This window comes from Halictus rubicundus, chromosome 2, assembly GCF_050948215.1.
Source record: "Halictus rubicundus isolate RS-2024b chromosome 2, iyHalRubi1_principal, whole genome shotgun sequence".
NCBI lineage: Eukaryota > Metazoa > Arthropoda > Insecta > Hymenoptera > Halictidae > Halictus > Halictus rubicundus.
The window spans coordinates 13158619-13171319 of NC_135150.1; the positions used below are offsets into that span (position 1 = coordinate 13158619).

A 12701-nucleotide genomic window follows, 5' to 3' on the forward strand; every position below is an offset into this window, starting at 1 on the left:
ATATATATATACAGCGAAGATCTTGGAAATATTTCATAGAGTATCAAATAGAAAAATCTGACATTCCAATTTCTTTTTATTGCCACAATAAAATACAACTGTTTTACAGACCAAAAATTTAATAATATGAGAAAATAAATAAAAATTAAAATATTCAATTGCGTTGAAATAGAAGGGAAACGAAAATGTTAAAATGTGTAACTTATTGTAGTTTGTTGGTAATGAAAAATGTTCCTGTCATTTAAAATTTACATACTTATATATAATATTCTAAGAATTATTTTAATAAGTGACAAATTCTTAAATCAAATATATGTAAAAATTTTGAATTGTATAGAAATTAATTTGAAAATGTTTACTAATTTTATAAGTATAGTATACATATACTTTTTTAAATTATTATTAACATGAATATTTCTATTTCACTGTTATATAAAGAAATATACAGTAATGCTAACAAAAAGTTATCTGTAAATGATGCTTGAATTTGTATTTGAGCATCTACTTTGTAATATATAAAATTCTCTAATGTATCATAAACATAGAAAGTCCAAATTAAATTGTATGTTATATGAACAATATATTACATATAAGAAAACACTGAAAATACCAAAACTGTGATTAATTTTTTTTTAGTTCACTACAATTTACAAGTATAAAATGCAGAAATGTAAGTATTGTCTATGCTTTAACCACGTATGAAATGAAAGATTCAAAAAAAAAACATAGTTATCTAATTTCAAAAAACAAATGAATATAAAATACGAACAACATATTTTATAAATAAATGTAGTTACGAATAATGTCAATTTTTATTAATGCAATGAATTTTATATATGCGTCAAGTAAAATATTTGTTCATTTTTTATAGACTTGTACAAAATACTTTATTTATTGTAGTTCAATTACTTTTTTTTATTATTTAAGATTAAACCGAGAATTGTATATTGAAAAGCACTGAGATAAAATTTTTCTAATTCTATTTTTACAATCTTAAACTCATTTTATGAATAATCATAAAAAATTTCTGCTTCAATAGCAGAAAAGTATCTTAACATTTTCGGTACATACTTAAATATCCTTAGCAATTGAAAGCTACATATGCTTGAAGGAAATATATACTTTTTAGAATATCTGTAATTCGAGTTACAGGAATGTGATTTAGCCCCTACTTCTTGACCCCAATTAAAAAGTTTTTTAAATTTTAATTACTATAATAAAAGTTCATTTTTTTACACAGAATCGCAAATGTAAAATGCGATGTTAAATTCAGTTATTATACATAATTGATGCTGTAGCTAAATTAACCTCAGTATTCGCATCGGATAAATCAGGTAAAGATAGCATAACTGGGATCACTTGTATTTTTCCCGAATCATCTTCCTGTTGCAAATGAACTACAGCACCTGATTGCAATATTTCATTTGTCATCATTTCGTCTGTCATTATTTCTGCAGATTCAATATTGTCTGCAGTTACTTCTTCCGTATAAACAGTAGTATCTTCCATGTTCATTATTACTTCTGCTGCATCTGAAGCTTCTCGGGATGTTTCTTCATACTCCTAATAAAAATAATAGACATAAATTGAAAGGAAATTAATTATTTCAAACAAGTATTTACCTGTTCATACACTTGTTCATATTCTTCTGTTATTTCTTGTTCTTCGAACTTAACTAACTGTTCTTCTTTAAAATCTTGATCTGTCTGTTCTTCGTACTCTCCTTCTGCAACTTGAGATTCTGCGTTGGTTACACCTTCTTGTTCCTGATCAGAACAAGAAGAATCTTCTCCGATTTTCGGTTTAGCATTTCGACCAGGTACTATTCTTTTAAATCCTGATCCTCCTAGACTTTCGTGTCGTCTTTCATGCTTGTTTTTATCACCTAAGTATTTGAAACGTTGTCTACATACACTACAAGAGTATGGTCGTTCATTCGTGTGTGTTCTTTCGTGACACACAAGAGCGCTAACTTGTTTACATCTCCATGGACAGTATCTACATTGCAAAGGCCTTTCATCGCTATGTCTATTCTGATGATGTTTAATCAACTGTATTTTAGTCTTTAAATTGAATCCACAAATTTCACAGGAATATGGTCTTTCTTCAGAATGAGATATCATATGTGTTTTCAACCTGAGCTGATTCACAAACCTCTTCGGACAGTGAGGACAAGGTAAAGTTCCTTCTAGCCTGTTATGAGTCACCATCATATGGTGTTTCAATCTCACTTCAGAAGTAAACGTCAACTCACAGTCTAAACATTTCATAGGGTCTTTCTCCATATGAGTGTTCTTAATATGTGTCCTTAAAATCATTTCTGTTTTGAATGTTTTGCTACAATGATAACACGATACTCGCTTCTTTTCTGGTGTCCCGTCCGAATCATCCTTCACAACGCCAGGAAGGGATTCGTTGTGTATATGAGACATATGCCATTCTAATGATCTAGTTGAAATCATTGATCTATTACATATGTGACAAGTGTATTGCCTCCCATCTTTATGAACCCGATTTCTATGTATAACAAGCGTCGAGTGGTTTGGAAATTTTTCACCACACACTTGACACGAGCATTCTTTTAGTCCTCTGCTGTCAGTTTTTTCATGAACTCTCATATGCAACCTCAAACCATCGCGTCTATTAAAACCAACTCCACAAGTATCACATCTATATTGACGCTGATCTTCATGAATTCGTACATGTTGTTTCAAAGTAGAGCTATTTTTAAACATTTTGTCACAGTGCGGACATTGAATAGTATATGCCTTGTGTGTGTGCATGTGCTTCGAGAGACTATAAAACGGCACTAACTTGTGGCAAACTGGACATTCACGTTTATTGCCTACCGGTTGATGTTTGCGTATTCTATGATGTCTAAGACTTGCAGGATTTTTAAAATCTGCTCCACAATCTTCGCATAAATAAGCTCTTAATGTTGTGTGTACAGACTTCAAATGAAAGCTAAGTTTTTGTTTAAAAGCAAACTTTTTAGGACATTTTGGACATTGAAATATCTTTTCCCAACTCATATGCTGTGTCTTTACATGTTGATCCAATGTTCCTTGATGTTTAAATTTTTCACCGCACACATCACACAGTTGTCCATACATACTATCGCAATGTTTCTGTTCATGTTGCCGCTTTTTTCCTTTTGAGTCCAACATCATGTCACAATGTTTACACAACTTTTTTTTTATACAGATTACATTGTGATTCCTTTTTGCTTTGTTCGTTGGAAACTCCTCCATGCAATCTTCACAGTAGTGCATAATTTTATAATCATGCATTTTTAAATGTTCTTCGAGTACATCTTTAGAAGCAAAAGTCTCTGGACAATAATCACACTCTAGATAATGTTCTTCTGGAATATAATCTGCAGGCTGACTTTCATCTATTAAATCGGGTAAGTTGTTTTTTAACACAGCATTATTCCTATCTTCGTACAAAGATATTATGTCTTCGTCTTTTAGTCTTGTAACAACAATTTTACGTTGTTTCAAATAGTCTTGAAAGTCTTGTAAATTTTTTTCCTTTTCTCCTAGAATTCTTGTTAATTTCTCAATATTTCCTTCTGTATAAGACTCGTCGAGCTCTTTTTGAAGAAATTCTTTCTTTTTCTTTGCTTCCTCCCACTTCAGCTTAAGCTTCGCCAAACTTGTCAAATATTCTTCGGTATTTACATAAGTCTTTTCATTAGTGGACTTCTCTTTTACAGACTCTGCATTACCTGAACTATCATTGTCGTTTTTTATAGTACTTGCGTTACTATCATTATTATCTTTATCAAACTGTACATTCACTATTGAATCACTGTCGCCGCATGTGGAGGACTTTTTATTCTCCTGAATTTCATTACGTTTTACAAAACGAGTTTGAGTTTCTTCAAGTTTTACAGGAAGAGAAATATTAGCATGACCTCCTAATACTTTTTCTCGTTTTTTCTTATACTCTTCTATTTGCTCCTCGATGATTTGTTCTCTGATTTCAGACTTTTTTGTCCGATCTGGAAACAAATCCTTTTCTTTTGTGGCCAATGTTTCGTACCGCTTTAAGATTTTTTCCATAGGTTTGATATCAAAATTTTTCTTCCCTACTGGTTTCTCTTCTTTTTTCTCCAATGGTTTATCCATTTTTTTAACTTTGACCAATAATAGTTCATTTGGTTTGGAACCTTTAACAGTAACGTACATGATCCCATCTTCCTGATTGCTATTAATGCTTAAAGGATTGTTTAAATCCAATTTTTGTACTTTAACGTCTTTATAAGTTCCACCTTTGTCAGAGACATTAGATTGACAAACATTTTCGTCTGTTTCTTCACTGGGTTCTTTCTTTGATTGTAATAAAAGTCTCCTTTTTAATATGTTTGGCTGTTTTGAAGATTCTTTTGTACTTTCACTGTTACACACAGTTTCAGATTTAGATATGCTATGTGGTTCGGTAGTACAATTACTACCTTCTGTACTCTTCTCTAGTTTGATGTATACATTCGACGATGTATCATATTTATATGTTGTTTGATTAAAATCTGTAGTTTTATTATCCGAGACAGAATTATTATCACAAATAAAGACTGGTTGTAAACACTTCTTCAGAATACTATCCTTTTGCTGCATATTTTTCTTTTTTGTACCTGATGTTTGAATATTAATTTCATCATCAGAATCAAAAGCATCAGAACTATCAGGTTGAAAAGGTGGATCATCTGGATCAAATTCTTCTATGGACTCGTTGTCGTCGCTGTTATGTGTAATCATCATATCTTCGAAAATTTCTACCGTAACATTGTTATCCGATTCTTTAATATCTATGGTTTCAATTATTGTTGAACATTTTTGTTCTTCTTTCGTCGAGGAAGTTATTAAATTTTGTGCAGTCATTTGTTCATTGTGTTTCTTACCAGAATATGGATCTATTATACTGCGTTCTTTGCAACTTTCTATCTTTGTCTCTGATTTTTCAATATCTACTATCGATGATTGCATTTTGTTAATTTCTGCATTCTTTGCTGCTGTATCTACCAGAGAATTGTGAATAGACTTTAATTTTACTTCTGCTTTCTTAATCTGCATAAAAAACTTATAGCTCATTTTTAAGTCACAAATACAATCCATACACATTTGAGTTGACAAACTGTCGTATGGATTTATTTCTTCTAAGTGTTTAAGCTGTTGACTCAACCTCATTTGAATGCCTTTTTCACTAAAAATGTCGACCAATGGAAGTTTTAAACCAGCACAAGTCCTGCAATATTTCTTCAATTCCTGTTTCGTTTGCTCCGACATGCATATCTTTTTTTGTGCAGATATTTTATTGTGAAAAGAAATTTTCGTTAACTCTGTTAAACTGCTAGCATCGTGAGCCAATAATTTTACACGTGGTGTTATTTTTTTTAATTCATTTATATCTTTAACTTGACCAAAGGTTTCTTTGTTCAGTACTAACGAAGATTTGTTTGATTTATAAACTGCTTTTACATCATTCGCAGATACATTCAAAGTACTATCATCAACATGTTGAAGACTATCTACTTTTACTTCACTATAGTTGTGATCTCTGTTATTCACTTCAATGTGCTGCATTTTTAATCCAGTAACTTAAATTCTTCGCATTGTATAGTTAATGTATATTTGTAAAGTATCCTAATGTCTATGACCTAAATAAAAGAAAATATAATATTAAATATAAACAAGGTATGTGAACTGATAAAATAAAACAATACATCAGACAGTAATTAAATTAAAATGTTCTCTTATTTTTCAAACTTTATGTAGAATATTACAAATAATAATAATTTATTTACCTTATCGTACAGTATAAAAGAAAATTAGTTCTTGTAACGCTGGTTGTGCATGTTGCGTTCATAATACTTCTTACTCTTTTTCAATATTGCTTCTATATCAAACTATTACATGAATTACATGCCATTAATAAAAGTTCAATAGTTCACAAAAAAACTGATAGAAATCAGGTCTCTTTGATGGTTACACTATTGTTATTGCATTAGAATTGGAATTATTACTTCAATATCACCGATATTTTCAGGCTTCTGAAGTTCACGTTTCTGTTCGTAAAATGAAAAATACCTTCAATTTCTTCTTTCAAAGAAGATTGAACATTTTTATTTTCTTCATAAGATAAACATGAAATTATGTTCTCATAAACGCAGGTATTCATTTTTCATCTGAAATTGAGGTTAAGTAGATTTAATCGTGAGCTTTACACGTTCTTGCACTCAAACTTGATGTAAACGTAATCGATGCGTATCACGCCAATTTTTGAATTCATTAATTTTACCTTGCTATACTCGTAACTGGGAAGAGTAATAACATTATTCAAAAGTTTTTCCAAACTCTCGCTAATATAATTTCTTCCTAACGATATCCAGATGGCGCGGTTCAATGGCGCCTGTGGCGTATGTTATTTTCGACCTACGCAACGGGCATTCTACACTGCCGAAATTCATGACTAGCTTTCAATAGTCATAGAATATTTTAACAGGGAACACTGTAACGGTACACATTATAAAGATTCGTCATAGATTACAGCCTGAGAGATGTAACTTTCGCAACGTAAGACAATTAATCTGCACGCACTTTGAAATAGGAATTTGTGCCACGTTCAACTGTCGTCTACTGAAATTCCTTTACTGTAGCCGTGACGTTGCTTACATTCATAATGGCTGCGTTCGTATTCCTGAAACTGAGCATAACAAATACAAAAAATACATTGTATTTTTTATAATAAGTCGTTCAGAATTTCAAAATAAAACGTAATTTGGCAGTTTAAGCAAAAAGTAAAATACATTTTACGTTTGTATTTATATAAATGTTATTTTTTCTGTCTTGCAGCATTGGTACGCATGCGCGCATGCATCCATTATAGCTCTTAACCGCGAAAATTTTGATTTTAAAAAATATCAAAGTATCTACGTAAGTAATAAGAAGTTCTATTTGAAAATTTTATTTTTTACATAAAGATCTTTTGTTAAAAGCATTTAACCTATTCGTAATTATGTAGTTACTAAAATTTTTATAATTTTGAGTAGTAATCATTATGTTCTTACATTAAAATGTTAGATTAGCCAAAAAATTTTTCTACTTTTGTATGCGTGACAGTAGTACTACTGTCAAACAAAATGGACAATAGTTATTTTGATGAAGTTTTATTCAATAAAATGAAACATGCCATTAAATCTTAATAATGCAGACAATCTTCTTTCCAACTCACTACATTATAACTCTGAGTTTATTTTTGTTGAATGTATTACGACATATGGATTATGAAACATTCCAGTACAAGCAATTTTACGTTTTATAAATTTTATTTCTTTTATTCATAAGACACAACACATTTAAACAATAAGGGTATTTTATCACAAATTTACATTCACATTATGTTTATACATTGCGCCATTTCACAGAATCACAAATCTTTGGATTGTGAAATTATAAGAAAAATTTGTGGAAAATAAAACGTTTACGTAAAAATCTTATATGTAGTAAAGTTAGCATATTGCTTATTTGTATTTAAATTTCGTATTTATCCAAAAATAGTGATTTTTAGTTATTTGAAACATATTTTTAAAAAATATAAGTATCTATTGTAAAAATATACTTTTTCTGTGTTTAACCATTTTAATAACATACATCAGATTTAACTATTGTAGGCTTTGAAATTCATTGGAAACATCACTTTTTCTCCCCCTCATATACCAAGTATGGTTATTTGTAGATCAAATCCATATTTTTTCAATTATTATTCTAGTTCATATAGAACTTGTCAACAATAATTGTAGTTCTCACATATAGAAGTTTCTGCAGCAAAACCAACAAACTCCGCCAATATCGTCAAAATGTTATATATACACCATACTGACATTTATGTGCATGTTAAATATTATAAAGACCATTACCAATATTAGACATATTAGTATTTCAAGTATTGTACAAACTCTAAAATTTTTTATCGAGAATGACCTCCTAAATATATTGGTGAAGTTGTATGATTTTATCGCGAAACGCCCTACTAAAGATGCAACTTTATCACCTATTTCATTTTGTAAGCTGTCTATAAAAAATTGCACGGAAAAAAAATCTGTAAATAAAACTATCTCGAAACACTGAACGTTTTTGCCGGTTTCTTAAATTATTGTTTGATAATACTGTTTGTTCATTTTTCCTTTTTTGAAAACAGTAATACCCTTACTTTTAAAGATACAATTTGTTTTCTTGGTTTCATATTGGCGTCTCGAAATTAACTTTGTGTTCAAGTAACATGTTATTTTCGGGAGGTAATGCAAGACATGCTCTCAATAGATTTTCAATCGCAGCCCGTTGTTTAGATAACGCGTTTACCACTGGTGTTCCACGAGGCACTAATGGTGCTTTGCAAAGATACGATAATATAGAGAGCACGCTCTGAAATCCAGTAAATTCTTCGTTCGAATCCGCTACTTTGAAAGTGATACGTGAACAAATTTCTGCCAGAAGAACCAGATCTAAAATTATTGGACTAGCCAATAAAGAGTCCTCACATGTATTGTGTACCACAATCGTATTGTGTCCTCCAAGTAGTATTTCCGATGTGTATTCATCCATTGCACGTTTACTATCACCTAATAACGGATTATATATTTGCTGTAATATTCTTAGATTTTTGCATATTTACAAAATATGTATGTAATTAAATTTATCTTTAGAATGAATTCATAAATTAAAACAATACAAGTCCTTGTATATTTCTTTGCGGTGTGATAAATTTTTAATTTTTTATATACAAAGCAATCTTAAATATTTGTGTATTTTTGTATACATACCAACATAAGGAACATATTTAATAACAACACAATGGTCTGGCTTCTCTCCAGGTTGGTAAAGGATTTTATTTGATTGTACCATATCATCCACTACGTTGCTTTTTGAAATCTAAATAAAAAGATTATATTAAAAAATCGTGCAAGAGTGATACACATAATAACAGTTTTAATTTGAATTACCTCTTTTGATCTAAACTGCTGGGGAGCAGATAAATTATATCCATCATTATTTCCAAGATGATTGTAGCTGACAATTGATACCGGTTTAATACCAGCTGATACTAGAAAATCTACAAGTACAGACTTCAATTTTGTTTGTCCAGATTTAAAATCATCACCACTAATAAATGTTTTATGCTTTTCAGCTAATTCCACTGCTCCGGGTACAAAAGTATTTTGGGGAGAACCGTTTATATATGTACACTATAATAATGGATAGTTTAAATCATTCATATTATTCTAAACCTATAGTACTAGAATTATATTACTTACACCTTCTAAAGCTGCTGCGACAGCAAATACTGTACTTGGACTAATTTCTGAGTGATTATCTTTGATTGCTTTCAATAAATTTTCAGCTGTATCATTTACACCTGGTATTATCTCAGAAAATCTTTCAGTGTTAGCTGTCCACAATACAATTACTTGATCCAAGTTCTTTGAACTTTTAAACTCTGCAATATCCTTTCTAATTAATTCCAAATGTTCAAATTTTGAACCCAAAAAAATATTATTTGCTCTTTTCTCCTGGGAATATAAATACATAATGATATGTAATGCAATAAATAAAAATAATGCAGATGTGGTAACAAAACTGAAACAAAAGTAATTTCACCTGATTAGCAGCAATAAAATCAGGGTAGTAGATGCTCTTTCTTGGTTTCATGTCTACCATATATGGTTCCAATTGCTTTTGCAAATTGATATCTAAAACTTTTGCACGCTTCATAGCATCAGCTATGTTCATGTTCGAAATATCCCAGCCGTCTACCTCAATATCATCCGGATTTACCATCGGAAGTAACCAAGACATTGGAACATACACATCTTCTTTCATTCCTCTACCCAACTTAACAGTAGATGCTTGAATCAAAGATCCGTACCTAAAATTCACAATAAATATCATATATTTTGAAAATATTATTAAATTTATATTAAATGCAAATATAAATATATTTTAAACTAATGTTTATTAACTGTTTATAAACTAATATAAACTCTATTTATATTGTATATACACAAACACATTAAAATATTATAAATACCAGTTTGCTTTTTGAAGTCCATTTTTGGTTTCCCATGAAACTTTAAGCTTATTTGCTAATAGTGCAGCGGTAATAGTGGTACCATTATTTCCACCCCATCCTACCAACATTACTCCAAGCTTTGGAACTTTCAACTGTGTTCTAATCAATAATTGTGTTGACACTGGTTTTACCTATTAAATGTAAATTTAATTTAAAGTCTGTAATTTATTTCCCTTAGACGTTTAAAATAAATAATATTACGCATAGTAATTGTTAATATTTGTATCCAAGGTTTTTCTGCTAGTACACAGTGTACAATACAGGAACCTATATTTTTTTTTTCAAAAATTGAAAATTTCATTTCCAAAATTAAAATCATAGCGTTTGATCAGCTGTTCATTTTTTATTTTATTTGTTCCTTTCCCCTAAAAAAGAATTTTCAAATACAAAATCGGTAAATTTAATGTTTATACAATTTTTTTGTTTCTAAAAAAGACCTTCCAACCTTAAATGCATTGGTCAAATTAAATATCAGCATCTTTTCCTAATAAAAAAAATTTTATATTAATAACTATCTTCTTTTATTGTATATAATATTAATGATTACTGTTTTTCTGTATGATATGTTTGTTAAGATATATACATCATATACGTAATCAAATGAAAATATGAGATTAGAATTCAATTATCAATAAAAGAGGATATCATTTTATAAAATTATAATTAGAACAAGATTTATTAAGTTATTATTTGAGTTTTATTCATTTTATTGCCAAATGTTTTCTTCCTTTAGTCAATAAAAATCTGGCTTAAAATTTTCGGTTTAAAATTTTTTTTAAATTCAAACATGTAGTTTCATAAATATAAACCTTATAGTTAGAAGTAATAGTAATGAAAGTGTATTCAAATAAAATATCAACTACTCTCCCTCGGTCGTGGACTTGCAGTTGTGTATTCAAATGTCATATGTTGAAGTTATTTATATACATATGTTTGGTAAATCAATTGCGACACTCGTGAAATAGTAGGAAATTGTAAATGTCGATTAAAAGCGGGTATTTTTAAGTTGTTTTCCTTACTAGAAAATTATTTCATTAGTTTAAAATATCTGTTACTGTTTCCTATTATAATAGTAGCATGCGCGATTTATATTTTGAATGGTTAGAAAAGTTCATTTTCGTATAGTAACAAAAAATGACTGCATGCAAAACTATATTTTCCCCAAATAAGAACGGTATCGATTTTATTTGTATTTATCGTATCTTTTTTGTTTCTAATTTATTTAGTATACACGTGCGTTCATGGCTAATTTATTTTTAACATAGATTTGGCGCTAAATCTAAAGAATAGAAAAGTATGCGATGTTCTTCGTTTTCTATTTCTCTTTTACGAACTTCCATTTCAAGGTGAAATTTCATGAAAATGGGATGGGAAAAATGGAATATTATAAGAGTATCAAACAAAAGAAAGGAAAGATGGTGCTTTGTTATGCTTACCGTATATTTCGAATCATCGTCTTCTATAACGTTCGTCGTTTGGTAGTCGTATTGTGCTTCGATATAATCTTCTGTATATTTCACCTTCGGCGATTCGACGCGAATCTTCAAAGCCATTTCGTTTGATATAAAAATTTTCGCGTTAATTTTTCGTGACAAGAATAATAATGAATTTGATGAAAAACTGATGTCACAAAAAGAAATAAAATGCAACCCTCTTAGGATGCCGGGTTCAAGGATTATAGATTAGTGGTACTAGGAACGACGATGGAATAAGTGAAAAATGAAGGAACAAATAATTCGTATTGTAGACTGTTCTAAGGAATATCGTTTTTATAGCTTATACGTGTCTCTTCAATGTAACTGCCAAAAGAGACTTGTGAACTAGAATGAACGCAAATAACACTCGAAGGTGAATATCCAAATCGTCGTGTTCACAGCTGAAACGTAAATGTCGAGAAGATGCTCAAGCATGCGCTTTAAATGAAACGGCGCGATAGTCCCCTTCCCTTTTGCTTAACTGGAACCTATTATATTTGGTTCCTACCCGGTTTTTATCAAGCTGTCTACCATAAACTGAACATACATGTATGCTTCGTTTGCAACTTTTTCTTCACCTCCTTCCAAACTTTTTCGCGTACTATGCAATATTTTTACACTAGAATGCATGTGTGTATCTAATACATGTATATTTCTTTCAAATTTCTTCTTATTCAAAATACGCAGGAGTGGTTTATAATTAACGTTCACAACTAATTTTTTTATTGATCTAACTTTTAAAAAAATGTAAAGAAATTCTAGAATACGTATTGAAGTCCCTATTTCAATATTTAATCGTTGGAACGTTAAAATGCTTAAAACATTAGTGGGAATAAAATAAATATTGAAAAGAAAGAAATTCAAGAGTGAAACACATTTTGCTCCGGACATAAACGACCCAGTTTGCCCGCGGAGGTTTGTTGTTTGAAACCAGGCAAAAATTGAGAGTGAACTTTTAAGTAATTATTTACTTCTCAAATTGTTATTAATTAATTATTTAGAATACTGTAAATATTAGAAATATATATTTGATGTAGATTTGACATCGTGACATGAAAATCGATTCAGATAATAAAAAGAACTTCTTATTAAAAATTG

At 29.9% G+C, this 12701-nt stretch overlaps 2 protein-coding genes across 3 annotated transcripts; both read right to left on the reverse strand.

Moving 5' to 3' along the window:
• Nucleotides 1-31: 31 nt before the first annotated feature.
• LOC143365310 (uncharacterized) lies at nucleotides 32-6838 on the reverse strand. Its single transcript, XM_076805376.1, has 4 exons — nucleotides 6301-6838; nucleotides 5807-6187; nucleotides 1623-5659; nucleotides 32-1563 (listed from the first exon to the last, which is right to left on the reverse strand). The coding sequence occupies exons 3-4, from the start codon at nucleotides 5583-5585 to the stop codon at nucleotides 1270-1272; spliced, it is 4257 nt and encodes a 1418-aa protein (XP_076661491.1). The 5' UTR covers nucleotides 5586-5659; nucleotides 5807-6187; nucleotides 6301-6838; the 3' UTR covers nucleotides 32-1269.
• Nucleotides 6839-7706: 868 nt separating this feature from the next.
• Nucleotides 7707-12045, reverse strand: Inos (Inositol-3-phosphate synthase). 2 transcript variants are annotated; one of them, XM_076805381.1, is made up of 7 exons: nucleotides 11565-12045; nucleotides 10087-10259; nucleotides 9657-9924; nucleotides 9314-9568; nucleotides 9002-9244; nucleotides 8822-8930; nucleotides 7707-8620 (listed from the first exon to the last, which is right to left on the reverse strand). In XM_076805381.1, the coding sequence occupies exons 1-7, from the start codon at nucleotides 11679-11681 to the stop codon at nucleotides 8241-8243; spliced, it is 1545 nt and encodes a 514-aa protein (XP_076661496.1). In that variant the 5' UTR covers nucleotides 11682-12045; the 3' UTR covers nucleotides 7707-8240. The 2 variants fall into 2 exon arrangements, with proteins under 2 accessions (XP_076661496.1, XP_076661497.1); XM_076805382.1 differs by lacking the exon at nucleotides 11565-12045 and adding an exon at nucleotides 10330-10464.
• Nucleotides 12046-12701: the final 656 nt, after the last annotated feature.